Genomic DNA, 14,496 nt, shown 5'->3' with positions numbered 1-14,496 from the left:
ACCGTAACGTAACGTTCGTAGATGTTTTGCACAAGTTCAGCTAAAACTTGTACAGTGATTGTAATTGAACAACCTGGTTTCCTCTGTCTTCTTTTCCAGGTTTTTCAAGAGGACATGACACTGCTGATGTTCTGTTTATGTTTATTTGTCAATATGACAAATTAAATACAGTCTTGGCTTCCTATCAGTACATTTTGTTTTGTACATTTTGTAAATAATTATAATAAACATGTTTTCACTTCATGAATACTTCAGTGATTATTGGATGTGAATGTGTACGTGAACTAGAAGTAGAGAAGACCATTGGTCCATTTGATGTTTGATGAGCCTTCTGTTCTGACACACTCCCATTATCAGAGACTACAGGAATAAGCCATGCCAGGAATAGAAAGCGTGGCATTTCTGTTGCGTGGCGGCTGCGTGGCGTTTTCTATGTCTTTTCACACCAGAAATGTGTCTGACGCAGCGCTGTTGCTGCTAGCCTTGTCTGTACACATGGATGTTTCCCATTGATTTACTGCACTCAAGCAGTAGTATGCTTCATGTTAAACATAAATATATGCTGATTTGATTACAGCAAAGACAACGTTGGCAGTATTGACGGCAAAATAGGCTACAGAATATTTCGTTCTGTATTGACAGGTGTAATATTTGAAAATCGATAATTATTATTTATTTATTTTTTTAATTACATTTAGATCTGCATTCATGTCAAAACCTAGAGACTTTCAAACATCAAAATTTCATTTATTAAATGTATTCGAGTCAAAATGACATATAAACATCTTTACGTATTCTATTTTGCCTGGACGCTTGTGTGTCGCGTGAAAAATAGGCGTCGGTTCTATTTCTAGCATCCACGCGTTTTCGGCGCGGCTCGAGCCACGCCTAAGACGTGCGTATCATGCAGCCAGTGTGAAAGCTCTAACCTGTTAACATGGGAGCTGAAATAAAAACGGACACGCCACGCAGCTGACACGCTCACGCCATGCAGCCATTGTGAAGGAGGCCTAAGCATACCAAGACTATAAAAGTAAGCTATGTGCTTCAGTGCCCCTTTGTTTTTATAAACATTACCATTAAAGTAAACCCTACAATACTAAATCTGAGTCCCTAAAACTAAACTAAAGTAAACTACATGTCTCTTATATACATCCTTACCTTATAGGCAGTGGTGGAATGTAACTACGTACATTTACTCAAGTACTTAAGTACAAATTTGAGGTACTTGTACTTTACTTGAGTCTTTTGATTTCATGCCACTTTCTACTTTTTACTCAACTACATTCATCTGATAGCTTTAGTTACTAGTTACTTTACAAATTAATATTTTTGAACACAAAACACATGTATGTTTATAAAATACCATGTTTTATTATAAATTAAACTATCCAACAATATAACAGCCTACAAGTCCAGCTGAAATGATTAGATGATTAATCACTTAGTTGTAAAATGTGAGGATTTTTCTGCGTTGAGTACTTTTACTTTTAATACTTTAAGTAATTTTTTCTGATGATACTGACATACTTATACTTAAGTAACATTTTCACTGCAGGACTTTTACTTGTAACAGAGTATTTTTACAGTGTGGTATTAGTACTTTCACTTGAGTAAAGGATCTGAATACTTCTTTCACTACTGGTTAGGTTTAGATGATGCCTTAAGGGATCAGAGATACTAGAAAAAATGTACAGAAAATATTTTCATTAAAAACAGAGGTTAATGATGAGACTGAAATCACTATTGATAGATTGTATTTATCATAATATTATTACTACTTACTTGTTTAACTGTTATGTGATCAAAGCAATGTTTGCTTATTTAAATTTAGGAAAGTATTTGAAGAGATTGGTGATGAGAGGTGACGATTGTAATGTTGTACTGGGCCTTTAAATGGATTTTGCATCCGGATTAGCGCCTTCAAATGGCCGGACAGACCTACCGATGACAACCCATCTTTAACGTGTTTGTTTAAAAGGGGTTAACAGGTACACAGCACTTATTATTGTGTCAGTAAAAAGTACTACAGTACTAAGTAAAAACATAGTAGGTTAGCTACAGTGTTGCATGTTATCATCAGATCGCCTGATCTGTCTGCAGCTATTAGACTGGAGAGTAACGTTAGGCCAAAGGGAAATCTGGAGGCGATTTGTGATTGATTGTTTACATACAGCTAAAGCAAACGTTAGAGTTTGTCTTGCTCTAACCCAAACAGTTATACCCAGGCTAACTGTTTTACCTAAAAGAAAGCCAATACTTTAACGTTACTTTACCGATAGCGATAAGCTAACATCGATGGTCCAGTCAACTCGGACAGCGGAAACCAAGTGCTAATCTCCTGTTAGAATTTCACATTAATGTCTTGTGTATCGCAAACCTTACTAACACTATAACAAGCAGTGTTTTAAACGTGTTATAACATTTTTTTGTAATTCGGCTTTCACTATTCAACAAATATTTCATCTTTTTTGCTTAACGTTACGCTGCCCACCAATGTTACCACAAGCCAAACCAGTTATCTAACAACAGTTAGCTAGCTATAGAATGTGATACAATTAGATATATGTTGTTACCATAACGTTATGTTGAGTGGATGAACGCCGTGCTCACGAGTGGACAGTGCTTCCGAAAATATATTGAAACATAATGGTATTTAATTAACGTTAACCGTTAACTAATGTTAGCTAACGTTAGCTGATGAAACAGACACGCTAGCTCGTGTTAAATTGGCATGTTTTTGAACCAAGTCTGGTTCTCAGTCTCACCCTGTCCATGAGAGCTGCACGCGCCGCAAGCAGTGGTGGAAGATGTACTCAGATCTTTAAAAGTAGCAATACTACTGTGTTAAAATACTCCGTTACAAGTAAAAGTCTTGCATTCACTACTCAAGTAAAAGTACAAAAGTATCAGCATCAAAATATAATTAAAGTACTCAAGTAGAAGAAAATGTAAATACTAAGTGAAGTACAAGTACAATACTTGAGTAAATGTGCTTAGTTACTTTCCACCACTGGAGGCAGGTGATGGTATTTAAATGAATTAGCTCTTTGTCTTTAATGTATTTCTCTTAATGTATCAGCACCTTGTAACTATGGTTTTGAAAGGTGCTTTATAAATCAAGTTTATTATTATTATTATTAATGTAGAATATAGTGTATATAGAGTTTAATGCGAGGTGAGACTACAGTTGTGTATTCTTAGACGACATCCTTTGTTTTGTAAATTCAGGTAAGACTGCATGCCAATCTGAAGTACAATAGTGAAAGACAAAATATAAAACTCGCACTATTTATAGCGTGCAACTGTTCAGAAGAGATGACACAAGCTGTTTCCATCCACTTGTCAATCAAATTACCTGAAGTTTGCTAAAAACATTCATGTGAATAAAGCCGGTGAAAGTGTGTTTCCATCCGGCTTTAAAACAAATAAAAACCTGTGCGTAATGACGTCACATGCTGTTTTGCGGTCAAATTGTGGAAGCGTTTCCATTAATTTTCGCACTGAATCACACAACATTCAAGCTAAAGTTTGTTAGCCAAAATGGATCCTACAAATGATTAATATTGCACAAGTTGTAATAGTGCTTATGTGCCAGCTGATAGCGACATATCAAGCTATAATAAGACAACAACAACGCTATCAAAACATCGCTATGGTGATGCAGATTCATGTAAATGCCAGACGACAACTATCTAAAATAGCCGTTATATTTCGCTCGTAAATTAAATTTAAAAAGTCTCTCGTCTCCTCTTTCGTCCACTTATATCTGTCTTTGTTGACACCCGCCATGTCTGCAAAGAAAGCGGAAATGACCTAAAACTTCTTCGTTTTATGGCAGGTTGCAAACATAAAATGCAATTCATTATTTATTCAACAAATAACGTTTCCATCAGCGTTTATCCCATAAGCCGTTTACCGATTAACAGAATATCCGGTGAGATTGAACGTACAAACTTTGTGTTGATATTCATGAAATTCAATCGAATTTTACTGTTTCCATAAGGCATTTTTTTTAATCGATATGACTTCATTTGCATAAAAACATGTGGATGGAAACATGGCTACAATCTCTGTATTTGTCCATAACAGGTGCAGTGCTGCTGCTGGCTGTCGGTTCACTATGGCCCAGAACCAGGTGATCCTGCAGTTCCGCTTCGCCACATTTGGGGACTCGATGCTGCAGAAGATGAACCTCCTACGGCACCAGAGTCGCTTCTGTGATGTCACTGTGCGTATCAACCAGCTGGAGGTCCCTGGTCACAAGGTAGTGTTTGCCGCTGGCTCGTCTTTCCTGAGGGACCAATTCATCCTTCAGCAGGACTCCGGGGAGGTCCAGATCTCCATGATCCAGGAGGCGGAGGTGGGCCGGCAGCTGCTGCTGTCCTGCTACACAGGGCAGCTGGAGTTTCCGGAGCTGGAGCTAGTGCATTACCTGACAGTGGCCAGCTTCCTGCAAATGGGCCACATTGTGGAGCAGTGCACCCAAGCTCTCAGCAAGTTCATCAAACCTCAGCCTGCACGCCAGCTGGAGGTGGATGTGGGGATAAGGATGGAAAAGGAGGAGGAGGGGTTATCGTCCCAGGCCCAGAGAGAGCAGGAGCGCTCTCAGGTCCGGACTGTCCATCAAGAGGGGGGGGAGGTGGTGCAGGTTGGGGACGACAACAATGGCGATAATGATGACCACGAGGATGAGGATGAGGATGATGATGTAATCATACAGCCTGTGTCCCCTCTTCATAACTTAGACAGACGTCCGAAGCAGGACGCAGTGGAGAGCGACATCACTATCATAAAAGTGGAGTCTGTGTCTGACGTAGCGGAAAACTCCATCACTGGTCACTTCCCCGCCAGCCCACCTCCTGCCCTCCACTCTCCCGAGCCCCAGCACTCCCTCATAAACTCCACCGTGGACAGCCGTGGCAGTGAGATGGCGGCTCTGCCCGGCGCGACCGGGTACCCGCTCAGTCCCCCTCCTGCGTACCCTCCTGCAGAGAAACACAGTGTGCACCAGAGGAACTACGACAAACCCCTTCAGTGGTACCACCAGTGTCCAAAGTGCTCGCGGGTCTTCCGCCAGCTGGAGAACTATGCCAACCACCTCAAGATGCACAAGCTGTTCATGTGCCTGCTGTGCGGCAAGACCTTCACGCAGAAGGGCAACCTGCACCGGCACATGCGGGTCCACGCCGGCATCAAGCCCTTCCAGTGTAAAATATGTGGGAAGACCTTCACGCAAAAGTGTTCTCTGCTGGATCACCTCAACCTGCACAGCGGGGACAAGCCACACCGCTGCAACTACTGCGACATGGTTTTCGCTCACAAGCCAGTTCTCCGCAAACACCTCAAACAGATCCACGGGAAGAACAGCTTCGACAATGCAAACGAAGGCAACCTGCACGACGGGGGTCTTGACTTTGATTTTGGGCAAATATGAAATCTATGGACCTTTTTTTTAGTAGCTCTTTTGAATGCCATCGGCTATTTAAATGGCAGTGATGCAGACTTTACCTCGGATTGAACATTAGAATCCTAAATTTAGCAGTTCGAGAAACTGACACAGTTTCTACAAAGCCGGAGCACAGAGCCTGTTATTCTTTGTGTGAGAAGCCATTGATTGCATTATTGAGGAATGGCAGATGAGTGAACATGGTGGCTGATTTTCTCCAGCCTCATCCTGATGGGTTTAACTGGAGAATGCAAACGTGAAAGGAGACGTTTTCCTCGGTCTACATTTAACTGTAGCTTCATGACTGTGGACAGTTTTTTTTTTTTTTTTTCTACAATACATTGTAGATGCCTTCATATCGTACTTGAAAATTCAGCACTGAAACACTAAATATATAGACTGTACTTCATTAGTTTTATTGATGAATTAGCATGTCTTTGTGTCTACGCTGTCCAATGAGAAAAAAAACCATTGCAAATGAAAAAGATCCATATGTATATTGTGTATACAGTCTACTGTAGCCTTTCTTTATTTCTTTCTTTCTTTCTTACCTGTATGAATATGACAACATGGACTTAATAACTTAAAGAAACTTGAAAGAGGGTGGGTAGAAAAATATTTTATCGAAGGCAAGCTACGCCAGCGACCAACACGGATGCCAAAGTGTCTATGGCTACGTTCATACTGCAGGCAAAAGTGGCCCAAATCTGAATTTTTTTGGGGTGAAGTGACCAGGTCACTTCTTCAGAAGTAGCATGAACACTCAAATCTTGCCCAGATCTGATTTTTTCAAATCAGATTTAGACCACTTCCATATGTGGTCCTGAATCCGACCCAGGTCTGATTTTTTTTTTTTCAATGCGGCCGCAGTGTGAACAACCAAGGTGGATTTGATGCGACTTTTACGTCAATCTACATCAACATTTGTCACAATTATGCGCCGGCGGGAGTTAGCCCTAGACACAGACAGTAACATTAAAAACCTGACTAGGCCTACAAAATGGAGAACAGTGATGGAGCAAGTCAGTGGAGGGAGAGTGAGGTGTTAGACCTAATACTTGTATGGGGAGATACTTCAATTCAATCTAAACTAGAAGGATCATACCGTAACCGCTCCGTTTTTGAAAAAATAGCAAACAAAATGGAAGAACGGGGACACAGGACTACCACTACACCCTCTGTAGTGAATTTGCAGCCATAAATCCGCAAAAGGCCAAAATAGCCAATTTGGCGCTCTATCTCTTCATTCTTCTCCTCCTCAGCACTTGCTCATTAATGTTACGGCTGCCATTACACAAACATTTTGAAATGAAAGCAAAAATGCTTACTTCCTCCTAACTTCAGTGCAACAGCGTTCTGCGTCTGATGTCATTGTTATTGTTCTTTTGCGCATGCGGGTCAGTTCGAAACCGCAAACGGTTCACACTGGAATCTGACATAGGCCACATTTTAAAAGGTAATGTGAACAGCCAAACAAAAAATCGGATCTCAGCAAAAAATCCGAATTAAGCATTAAGACTTGCGGTGTGAGCGTAGCCTATGTGAACTGAAATGGTTCTTTTATACAGAATTTATATATATGAGGTACTATTGGACCAAAGTTACAATGTATTTGTCCTGTGTTCTTGGAAGTCAATGTGTGTTATGAAATTAAAAACTGACTCTTAATCAGTCTTGGTTTCAAGTGTTCTCACTTTGTGACACACTACTGTCCACCTTTCAGGCACATACGAATTATATTTATGGAAATATAGTGAATCCAAAATGTAAATACTGAATTCCAACGTAGTGATTATATTGACAAAGTTGAGTTCTAGTTATGTAGATATTCATTTACGCTGAAGGAGAAGAAGCACACATGTTTAATGTTTAACACCCTCCTCAGTGAGCAGGCTTGGTTTTACAAGCTTTTTGATCAGTTTAGGGTTTCACAGTGCGAGTATCTGAAAGTGGCATGTAAATGTGTGGTGAGTTTTTACAAAAGTTTCATTGTGTTTGCTGCAGTATGTTGTCTCGGTATCTTCACACCGGTGAGTAGATTACTAAAGAGGAGCACACAGCAGTGCACCTTTGCATGTTAAACTGACAGCTTCACCCTCCTGCCATCCACCTTGCAAAAGATAAAATGAAATTGCGTGTGTCACACATTATATTTAGACAGGACCAGTGCACAATTAAACTTTACCTTGTATAAAAGCAAGGAGAGATGCATTGTACTAGGTTTTGGCAAAATTGCTCTTTTCTGCCCATATTCCCTGGGCAGGTAGATAGAACAATACATTAATAACAGAATTCAATGCAAATGGAATACAAAACACCAGGTTATACAATTTTACAAACATCATTCACATTTCCCACCCCACCTAATTAGTAATTACTAATAATTTGCCAATATGTGCAAAGTTGTGCCATAATATTATCGGGCTCAGTCTTTCCCACATCCTAAAACTACCCCCCCCAACCCCCTTCCCTTCACGAATATGTCTCTTGTATTCTTTCATTATACAAAAAGTGAAAGAGCAACGCTTGTACCTCTCTCATTACCACCACTGAGGTGCCCTTGAGCAAGGCCCCTAACCCCAACCGCTCCAGTGGAGCTGATCAGGGGCCGGCAGACCAACTGTGGTTGTACTGGGCAGCTTCCAGGTATGAATGTGTAACTGTGTGAATGTGACAGGTCGTCGTTGCAAATGAGAAGTTGTTCTCAGTCGACTTACCTGGATAAATAAAGGTTACATTTTTTTTTTAAATAAATACACAGCAGAGGCTCCTGGGACACATGCATTCCTGAGTTGAATACGGTATCACATAGAGAATTAATTTCAATTCAATTAAATTTTATTTATAGTGTCAAATCATAACAGGAATTATCTCAGGACACTTTACAGATAGAGTAGGTCTAGACCACACTCTATAATTTACAAGGACCCAACAATTCCAGTGATTCCCCCAAGGGCATGCATGAATGCGTAAGTGCGACAGTGGCGAGGAAAAACTCCCTTTTAAGAAGAAACCTGGGACAGACCCAGGCTCTTGGTAGGCGGTGTCTGACGGTGCCAGTTGGGGGTATGATGAACAATGGCAATAATAGCCACAATAAAGATAATGACTAGAAGTAATAGTTGTAATAGTTCATGGTGTCGTAGAGCACAGCAGGGCATAACAGGGCCTGGCAGGGCATTGGCCGGACATAGCAAGTCGAAGCCGGGCATTGGAGAGCGTAGCGGGGTGTAATAGGGCACAGCAGGGCGTAGGGCAGGACCACGGCGACAGCTGCCACCATGATGTAGGTGCCATCATGATCCAAAATGATGATGCTGGGCGGAAAAAGAACATAAGGACTCCGGGGAATAAGCTCCCCGGAGCTATGTTAGTAACAAGCATTTCTGGGACATGAATACACACAGATGGAAAGAGAGAGGAGAGAGAAGCTCAGTGTGTCCAAGGAGGTACCCCGGTAGTCTAGAACTATAACCGCATAACTAAGAGCTGCAGAGAAGGGGAGATAGGGAGGCTGTGTTCCGTGATTGTGGCTACACACCTTCCCCCGCCGGTCTAGGCTAACTCTGTGACTCATTACTCCCTAAGTATACGTAAGCTTTCTATGGGGAGAAGCAGAGATAGGGTGGGGGTGCACCTTAAGGAAAAGTTATTAAGTAATCAATTTCAACAATCTGCAGTTAGTGCAGTGTGTTTGGCATGTTCACATCCATATATCGTCGCTGATGGGTGGAAACCTTGTACCTCCAAATTTTATCATTTAAATTTTTTCTCGCTTAATCAATGCTATTGGTCACACTTTACGTCTGTGAGTTTTACATATACATAAACAGTGTTGGGGTGATTTTGTCTGACTTCGTCTGAGAAAAAAATAGCTCTATAAAATGATTTTTTTAAATTTTCCATTTTTCATTTGCTGAAAAGCAACAGTTTTGGACATACAAGGTTTTTGCCCCAACAGCGACAATATGTAATATAAGTATAATATATAATAGCAGTTATTTCCTCATAATATTACAGCTACATTTTTCAAATCAACTCCACATGTACAATATTATAATACTGCAGTCAGATCTTGTATTTATAATTTATTACTTCAGCATTTACACGTTTACATACCAATTAAACCAAATATACAAAATGTAGCTACAGTATATAACACTGGTGAAAGGATTCCCATTGGAAATAAACACAGATAATATTTGCTAAAGATAATAATAATAATGTCTTTGCCACTTCTACTCTGCCGTATTCTATTGTTACATGTGACTTACTGTATGTATTTCAGGTTCTCTGGTCAGTTAACAGTGCTGCAAAGCTCAAAAGTGCTTATAAACTTCACATTGTCATTCAATGTGTGACAATGACATGTACCAGCTCTATGATCTATCTCTGGCTCACCACTTATACAGAACATATAGAAAGTATTTTGTCCCGCCTGGTTAGTTTAAACCTACTGTGTGTTCACTACTATGTGTGTACTACTTGTAAAACACACTCAGGACAAAGAAGATTTGAATACAACGATTTGAATAAGGGCAGCTATGTTTACTCATCATCATCACTGCACAGTCCATCACTGGTGTGCGCGGTGCAAAGGTCAGAATGACTGCAGGCTTCTGTCAGCGCTGTCTGCATTACACGTTTGACTATGAAACACCTAAAACACTGGTTATTCCAAACATTGGGGTAGGATGTGTCTTCAGGTTCACCCAGCTTCTGGTGGTGCTGTATGTGGTGGGGTAAGTAACAAATGATGGTGGGGGTGGGGGGGGGCATGGTGTACTTGGTTGGGATTTGGTCAAATGTGGCAGCGGTGGAAGAAGTATTCAGATCCTTAACTAAAGTAAAAATACTAATACCACTGTAGAAATACTCTGTTACAAGTAGAAATCCTGCATTGAAAATGTTACTTACGTAACAGTATGTATCATCAGGTAAATGTACTTAAAGCAGGGGTCTTCAACGGTTTGTAAGCCAAGGACCCCTTAACTGAAAGAAAGATGAAGCAGGGACTGCCTACTACATATATTGTATAAAATGAAGTTGCATATTGATCTGGTCCTACAATAACATTTAGGGCAGCCTAAAGCCTTTATAGATACCTTTTTTTGCATAGAATACTAAGCTATTAAAATAGCCTAATAATTGTTGACATGATTTTATAAATCATGTTTTAATGTTAAAAACACATGTGACACAGTGAATCCTTAGGGTTAACTGTATCTGTGGATGACTATCTTAGGGACTACCTTACCTATAGGCCAGTAAGACTATCATCAGTGAGGTATTTATATTTGCTAATAGTATGTTTGATTCATTTTAGGATTTTTTTAATTTTTGAAAAGATTAACAGCTATTTGGAGCACCCTCTGCATTGACTCTGAGGACCCCCTAGGGGTCCTGGACCACCTGTTGAAGATCCCTGACTTAAAGTATAAAAAGTAAAAGTACTCAGAAAAATCCTCACATTTTAGAAACTAGAAACGCTCTAAACCGTTCTGTCATTCAACTAAGTGTTTAATTGGCTAATCATTTTAGCTGAACTTGTACAGTAGGTCTATATACTGCACTTTACTTCATCATAAAACATTGTATTTTATAAACTAAATGTGTTTTGTGTGAAAAAAATCTTAATTTGTAAAGTGACCAGTAACTAAAGCTGACAGATGAATTTGTGGGTGAGGAGGAGGACTTTAAACCTCAACATTTGGTTGAGGTTTAACATTTGTACCTCAACATTTGGACATAAGTACAGTACTTGAGTATACTAAGTTAGATTTCACCACTGAATGGGGATATGAAGCTAAACGTGTCATGGAATACTGTTGTAATGAGCTGCCTGGTGATTTGTTATGATTTGATTGCATTGTTAAAAGTGTCCTACTGCTGTAAACCTGCAGGTATGTGTGTGTGGTGCAGAAGGCCTACCAGGAGACAGACTCTGTCATCAGTAGCGTTACCACCAAAGTGAAAGGTTTTGCCTTCACCAACACAACTGACATGGACCCCCGATTTTGGGATGTGGCTGATTATGTTATCCCATCCCAGGTATCTAACCATACATTTCGTCTTAATTACGGAAATACCCATGCACAAAAATGTTAAATCATCATCTATGGCAGTGGTTCTCAAACTTTCTTTCAATAATGTACCCCCTTTGAAGAATTATACTAACATAATACAGCACAGATTTGAAAAAAAGGCCCAAAAAGCAAAACAGGTTACATAATGTACAGTTTGTACAACTATGACTGTGAGCAAGATGAGTATTTCATTGCCTTGTGACATTTGTGCTTCTCTTCTGTCTAACAGGGTGACAACTCATTCTTTGTTATAACCAATATGGTTGTTACCCCCAATCAGACTCAGTCACGTTGTCCTGAGGTGAGTCACTGATGCTACCAAATATGATATAGTATATATGGAATGTTATGGACAAGTCATAGAAGCTAAGGTCAGGGCCAACTAGGGACTCTGCACATTATTTAGATTCATTGTTATTGTTCAGCTTACATAAACACTGTTATGAAACAATCTGATCATGATTGTTTTGTGGTTCTTATTCTATCATCTACTGGCTTGACCTCTGAGTTGATTCTGAAAGCAGTTAAGAGCGCTCGTGGAACAAAGTGACACGGTTCAGTTCAAAATATTCTATATTGACGACGTTTCATGGGACTGAGTACACTGACCCATGTGAGGAGGCCCCAAAAAGATGCTAGAATGAATAGCTGTGGATGCGGGGAGCGGCCCATAGAGAATGCCTTTGTGCAGGGCCCAGAATTTTGTGCTACACCCCTGCCTCAAATGTGTACTTAAGTACAGTACTTGAGTAAATGTACTTAGTTACATTCCACCTCTGGCAATAACTTTAGTAACAGAGCATTCTGAGATGCCTCATACTAGATCAACAGATTAACACCATTGATTTCTCCTCCAGCTTCCAAACCCATCAACTACTTGCGTGGATGATTGTGACTGCATCGAAGGACACAGTGATCCTCGAGGCAATGGTAGGCTTTCCTCACTGGGTGGCATCAGATTAATATGGGTTGATAAAGGATGTCTACATACAGCAAACACCACCTGACTGACCAATTTCCCTCTCAGGTATACAGACAGGGCTGTGTGAAAACTATTCCACGACTGCCAAGACCTGTGAAGTGCTCTCATGGTGCCCTCTTGAAATAGACACTAAGCTGCCCGAGTAAGAATATATGCAATGTTATAGTATTTATAAGTAATTATAGTATAATGTAGGTATGGCTTGATATGTTGTTTCCCACAGACATGCACTGCTGGCTTCAGCAGAGAACTTCACTGTGTTGATCAAAAACAGTATAACATACCCGAAGTTCAATGTTCACAGGTCAGTTTCTAAATGTCAAAAGAAAGGCTCTTGTCAGTACAGTATATATGCAAAGATGCTGTTTAATTGGGTGCCATTATATCAAATGTATTTCTTGGATCCTTCCTTCCCCAGAAGAAATATTCTGCCACATATTAACTCCTCATACCTGAAGAGGTGTGAATTCAATCATGCAACAGATCCTGACTGCCCCATATTTCGCCTTAAAAACATTGTCTCAGAGGCTGGAGAGGAATTTCAAGACATGGCTGTAAAAGTATGGCCAGAATTAAATATGACACACATTTTACAAAATGTTAATTTCTGTATAATTTACCTCTCCACACTCCCTTGTCTCTTATCTCCCTTAAATTTAAGTTGTATACATAGCTTGATAAGGGATTATTTTTGTTGTATGTTTCTAAAGGGTGGTGTCCTCGGTATTATTATTGACTGGAGCTGTGACCTGGACTGGTGGGCAGGGAAATGTTACCCAAAGTACAGCTTCCGCAGGCTGGACAGCAAACATCCGGTCAATAATGTGGCTCCTGGATACAACTTTAGGTGAAACCATGGTTAACAAATACTCATTAATAAATGGATTAAGTTGGGGATAAAAACATTAAAAAAAAACACAACACTTCTTTTAGGTTTGCAAAATACTACAAGACCCAAGATGGAGAGGAAACTAGAACCTTAATCAAAGCATACGGGATCCGGTTTGACATCATTGTATTTGGAACTGTGAGGCCAGAATAAATCTTTAAGTTGCAAAGACTTCATCAGCTAAATGTTGTTCTCTTTGCTCTGCAAACCTGGGTTTGTTCTTTTATCTCGCAGGCAGGGAAATTTGGAATTGTACCAACAATAGTGAACTTGGGTGCAGCATTATCTTTCCTAAGTTTGGTGAGTAGACATGTTCAGTCCTGCACGTAATATGTGATTAAAAAGAATGCAATTTTCTAGAAAAAGCATTGATGTTTTCCTACAGGTTCCCGTTGTTACTGACTGGTTTTTGCTGACATGCACGCGTAAAAGAGATCTTTACAGCAAACATAAAGTCACAAATCTGAATGAGGACGCTGAAACTGAATCAGTAAGCGGCCAATCCTTTAGTTTCACATTCTACATTCCTCACTGCTTACAGTAATTAGTATTGAATGAAAAACATATTTTGTTGTATATATATTTTTGTTAACATATAATTTTACTAGACAGATAATCTGTTTTCTTCTGTTTTTATAAAACAGGTGTCAATGGGAACGGGCACCAGCTACGGAACCCAGTAACATGGTCTCATCAACATGGGAACATTTTTCTGCAGCGGGAACCTGCTGAACATGCTCTGAAAAAAATTACATGAAAACATAGATCTTCTACATCATTTGAATTCTTCAATAAAACTGGTTTACTGTAAATGTTGAGAATGAGTGTAGATTTTTGATGAAATTAACCTACCTTCTAGCCTGTAACATTTTAAAGAAGACTACCCGCACAGGGATGCATAATTTACAGCATAACAAAATGAACAAACAGGCTTCTCAGTATGCTAGCAAACAACAGATAACCGAAGCAGAGCTTCACCGTCACAAAAACTTGCAACATTTTTTTTAAAAAAGTTTATACTTACTTATATCGCTTATTTAATTGTTTAGTTAATTAATAATTGTATGTGAAGCAGTGGTGTGCGTTGAGG

General features: G+C 39.8%; 2 protein-coding genes across 2 annotated transcripts; both read left to right on the top strand.

Annotated features, from left to right (window-relative positions):
• Positions 1-1,460: 1,460 nt before the first annotated feature.
• zbtb26 (zinc finger and BTB domain containing 26) lies at positions 1,461-6,052 on the top strand. The gene is made up of 2 exons (XM_031300626.2): positions 1,461-1,991; positions 4,093-6,052. The coding sequence occupies exon 2, from the start codon at positions 4,124-4,126 to the stop codon at positions 5,435-5,437; it is 1,314 nt and encodes a 437-aa protein (XP_031156486.1). The 5' UTR covers positions 1,461-1,991; positions 4,093-4,123; the 3' UTR covers positions 5,438-6,052.
• A 3,853-nt stretch (positions 6,053-9,905) lies between these two features.
• On the top strand, positions 9,906-14,216 carry LOC116050513 (P2X purinoceptor 4-like). Its single transcript, XM_031300627.2, has 12 exons — positions 9,906-10,191; positions 11,353-11,500; positions 11,765-11,836; positions 12,393-12,465; positions 12,563-12,659; positions 12,741-12,821; positions 12,936-13,077; positions 13,228-13,364; positions 13,451-13,544; positions 13,641-13,706; positions 13,792-13,896; positions 14,051-14,216. Exons 1-12 carry the CDS (start codon positions 10,055-10,057, stop codon positions 14,087-14,089), a joined length of 1,191 nt encoding a protein of 396 aa, XP_031156487.1. The 5' UTR covers positions 9,906-10,054; the 3' UTR covers positions 14,090-14,216.
• Positions 14,217-14,496: the final 280 nt, after the last annotated feature.

This window comes from Sander lucioperca, chromosome 2, assembly GCF_008315115.2.
Source record: "Sander lucioperca isolate FBNREF2018 chromosome 2, SLUC_FBN_1.2, whole genome shotgun sequence".
Lineage (NCBI taxonomy): Eukaryota > Metazoa > Chordata > Actinopteri > Perciformes > Percidae > Sander > Sander lucioperca.
Note: the sequence above shows the minus strand (reverse complement) of the source record. Positions and strands in the feature narration are given on the sequence as shown.

What these genes read in the sequence shown, in the direction of transcription:
- LOC116050513 (XM_031300627.2), top strand. Translation starts at nt 10,055, where the DNA reads ATGACTGCAGGCTTCTGTCAGCGCTGTCTGCATTACACGTTTGACTAT. An exon ending in CTCAGTCACGTTGTCCTGAG is followed by an intron (nt 11,837 to 12,392) that starts GTGAGTCACTGA and finishes TTTCTCCTCCAG; the next exon opens with CTTCCAAACCCATCAACTAC. An exon ending in GCTCCTGGATACAACTTTAG is followed by an intron (nt 13,365 to 13,450) that starts GTGAAACCATGG and finishes CACTTCTTTTAG; the next exon opens with GTTTGCAAAATACTACAAGA.
- zbtb26 (XM_031300626.2), top strand. Translation starts at nt 4,124, where the DNA reads ATGGCCCAGAACCAGGTGATCCTGCAGTTCCGCTTCGCCACATTTGGG.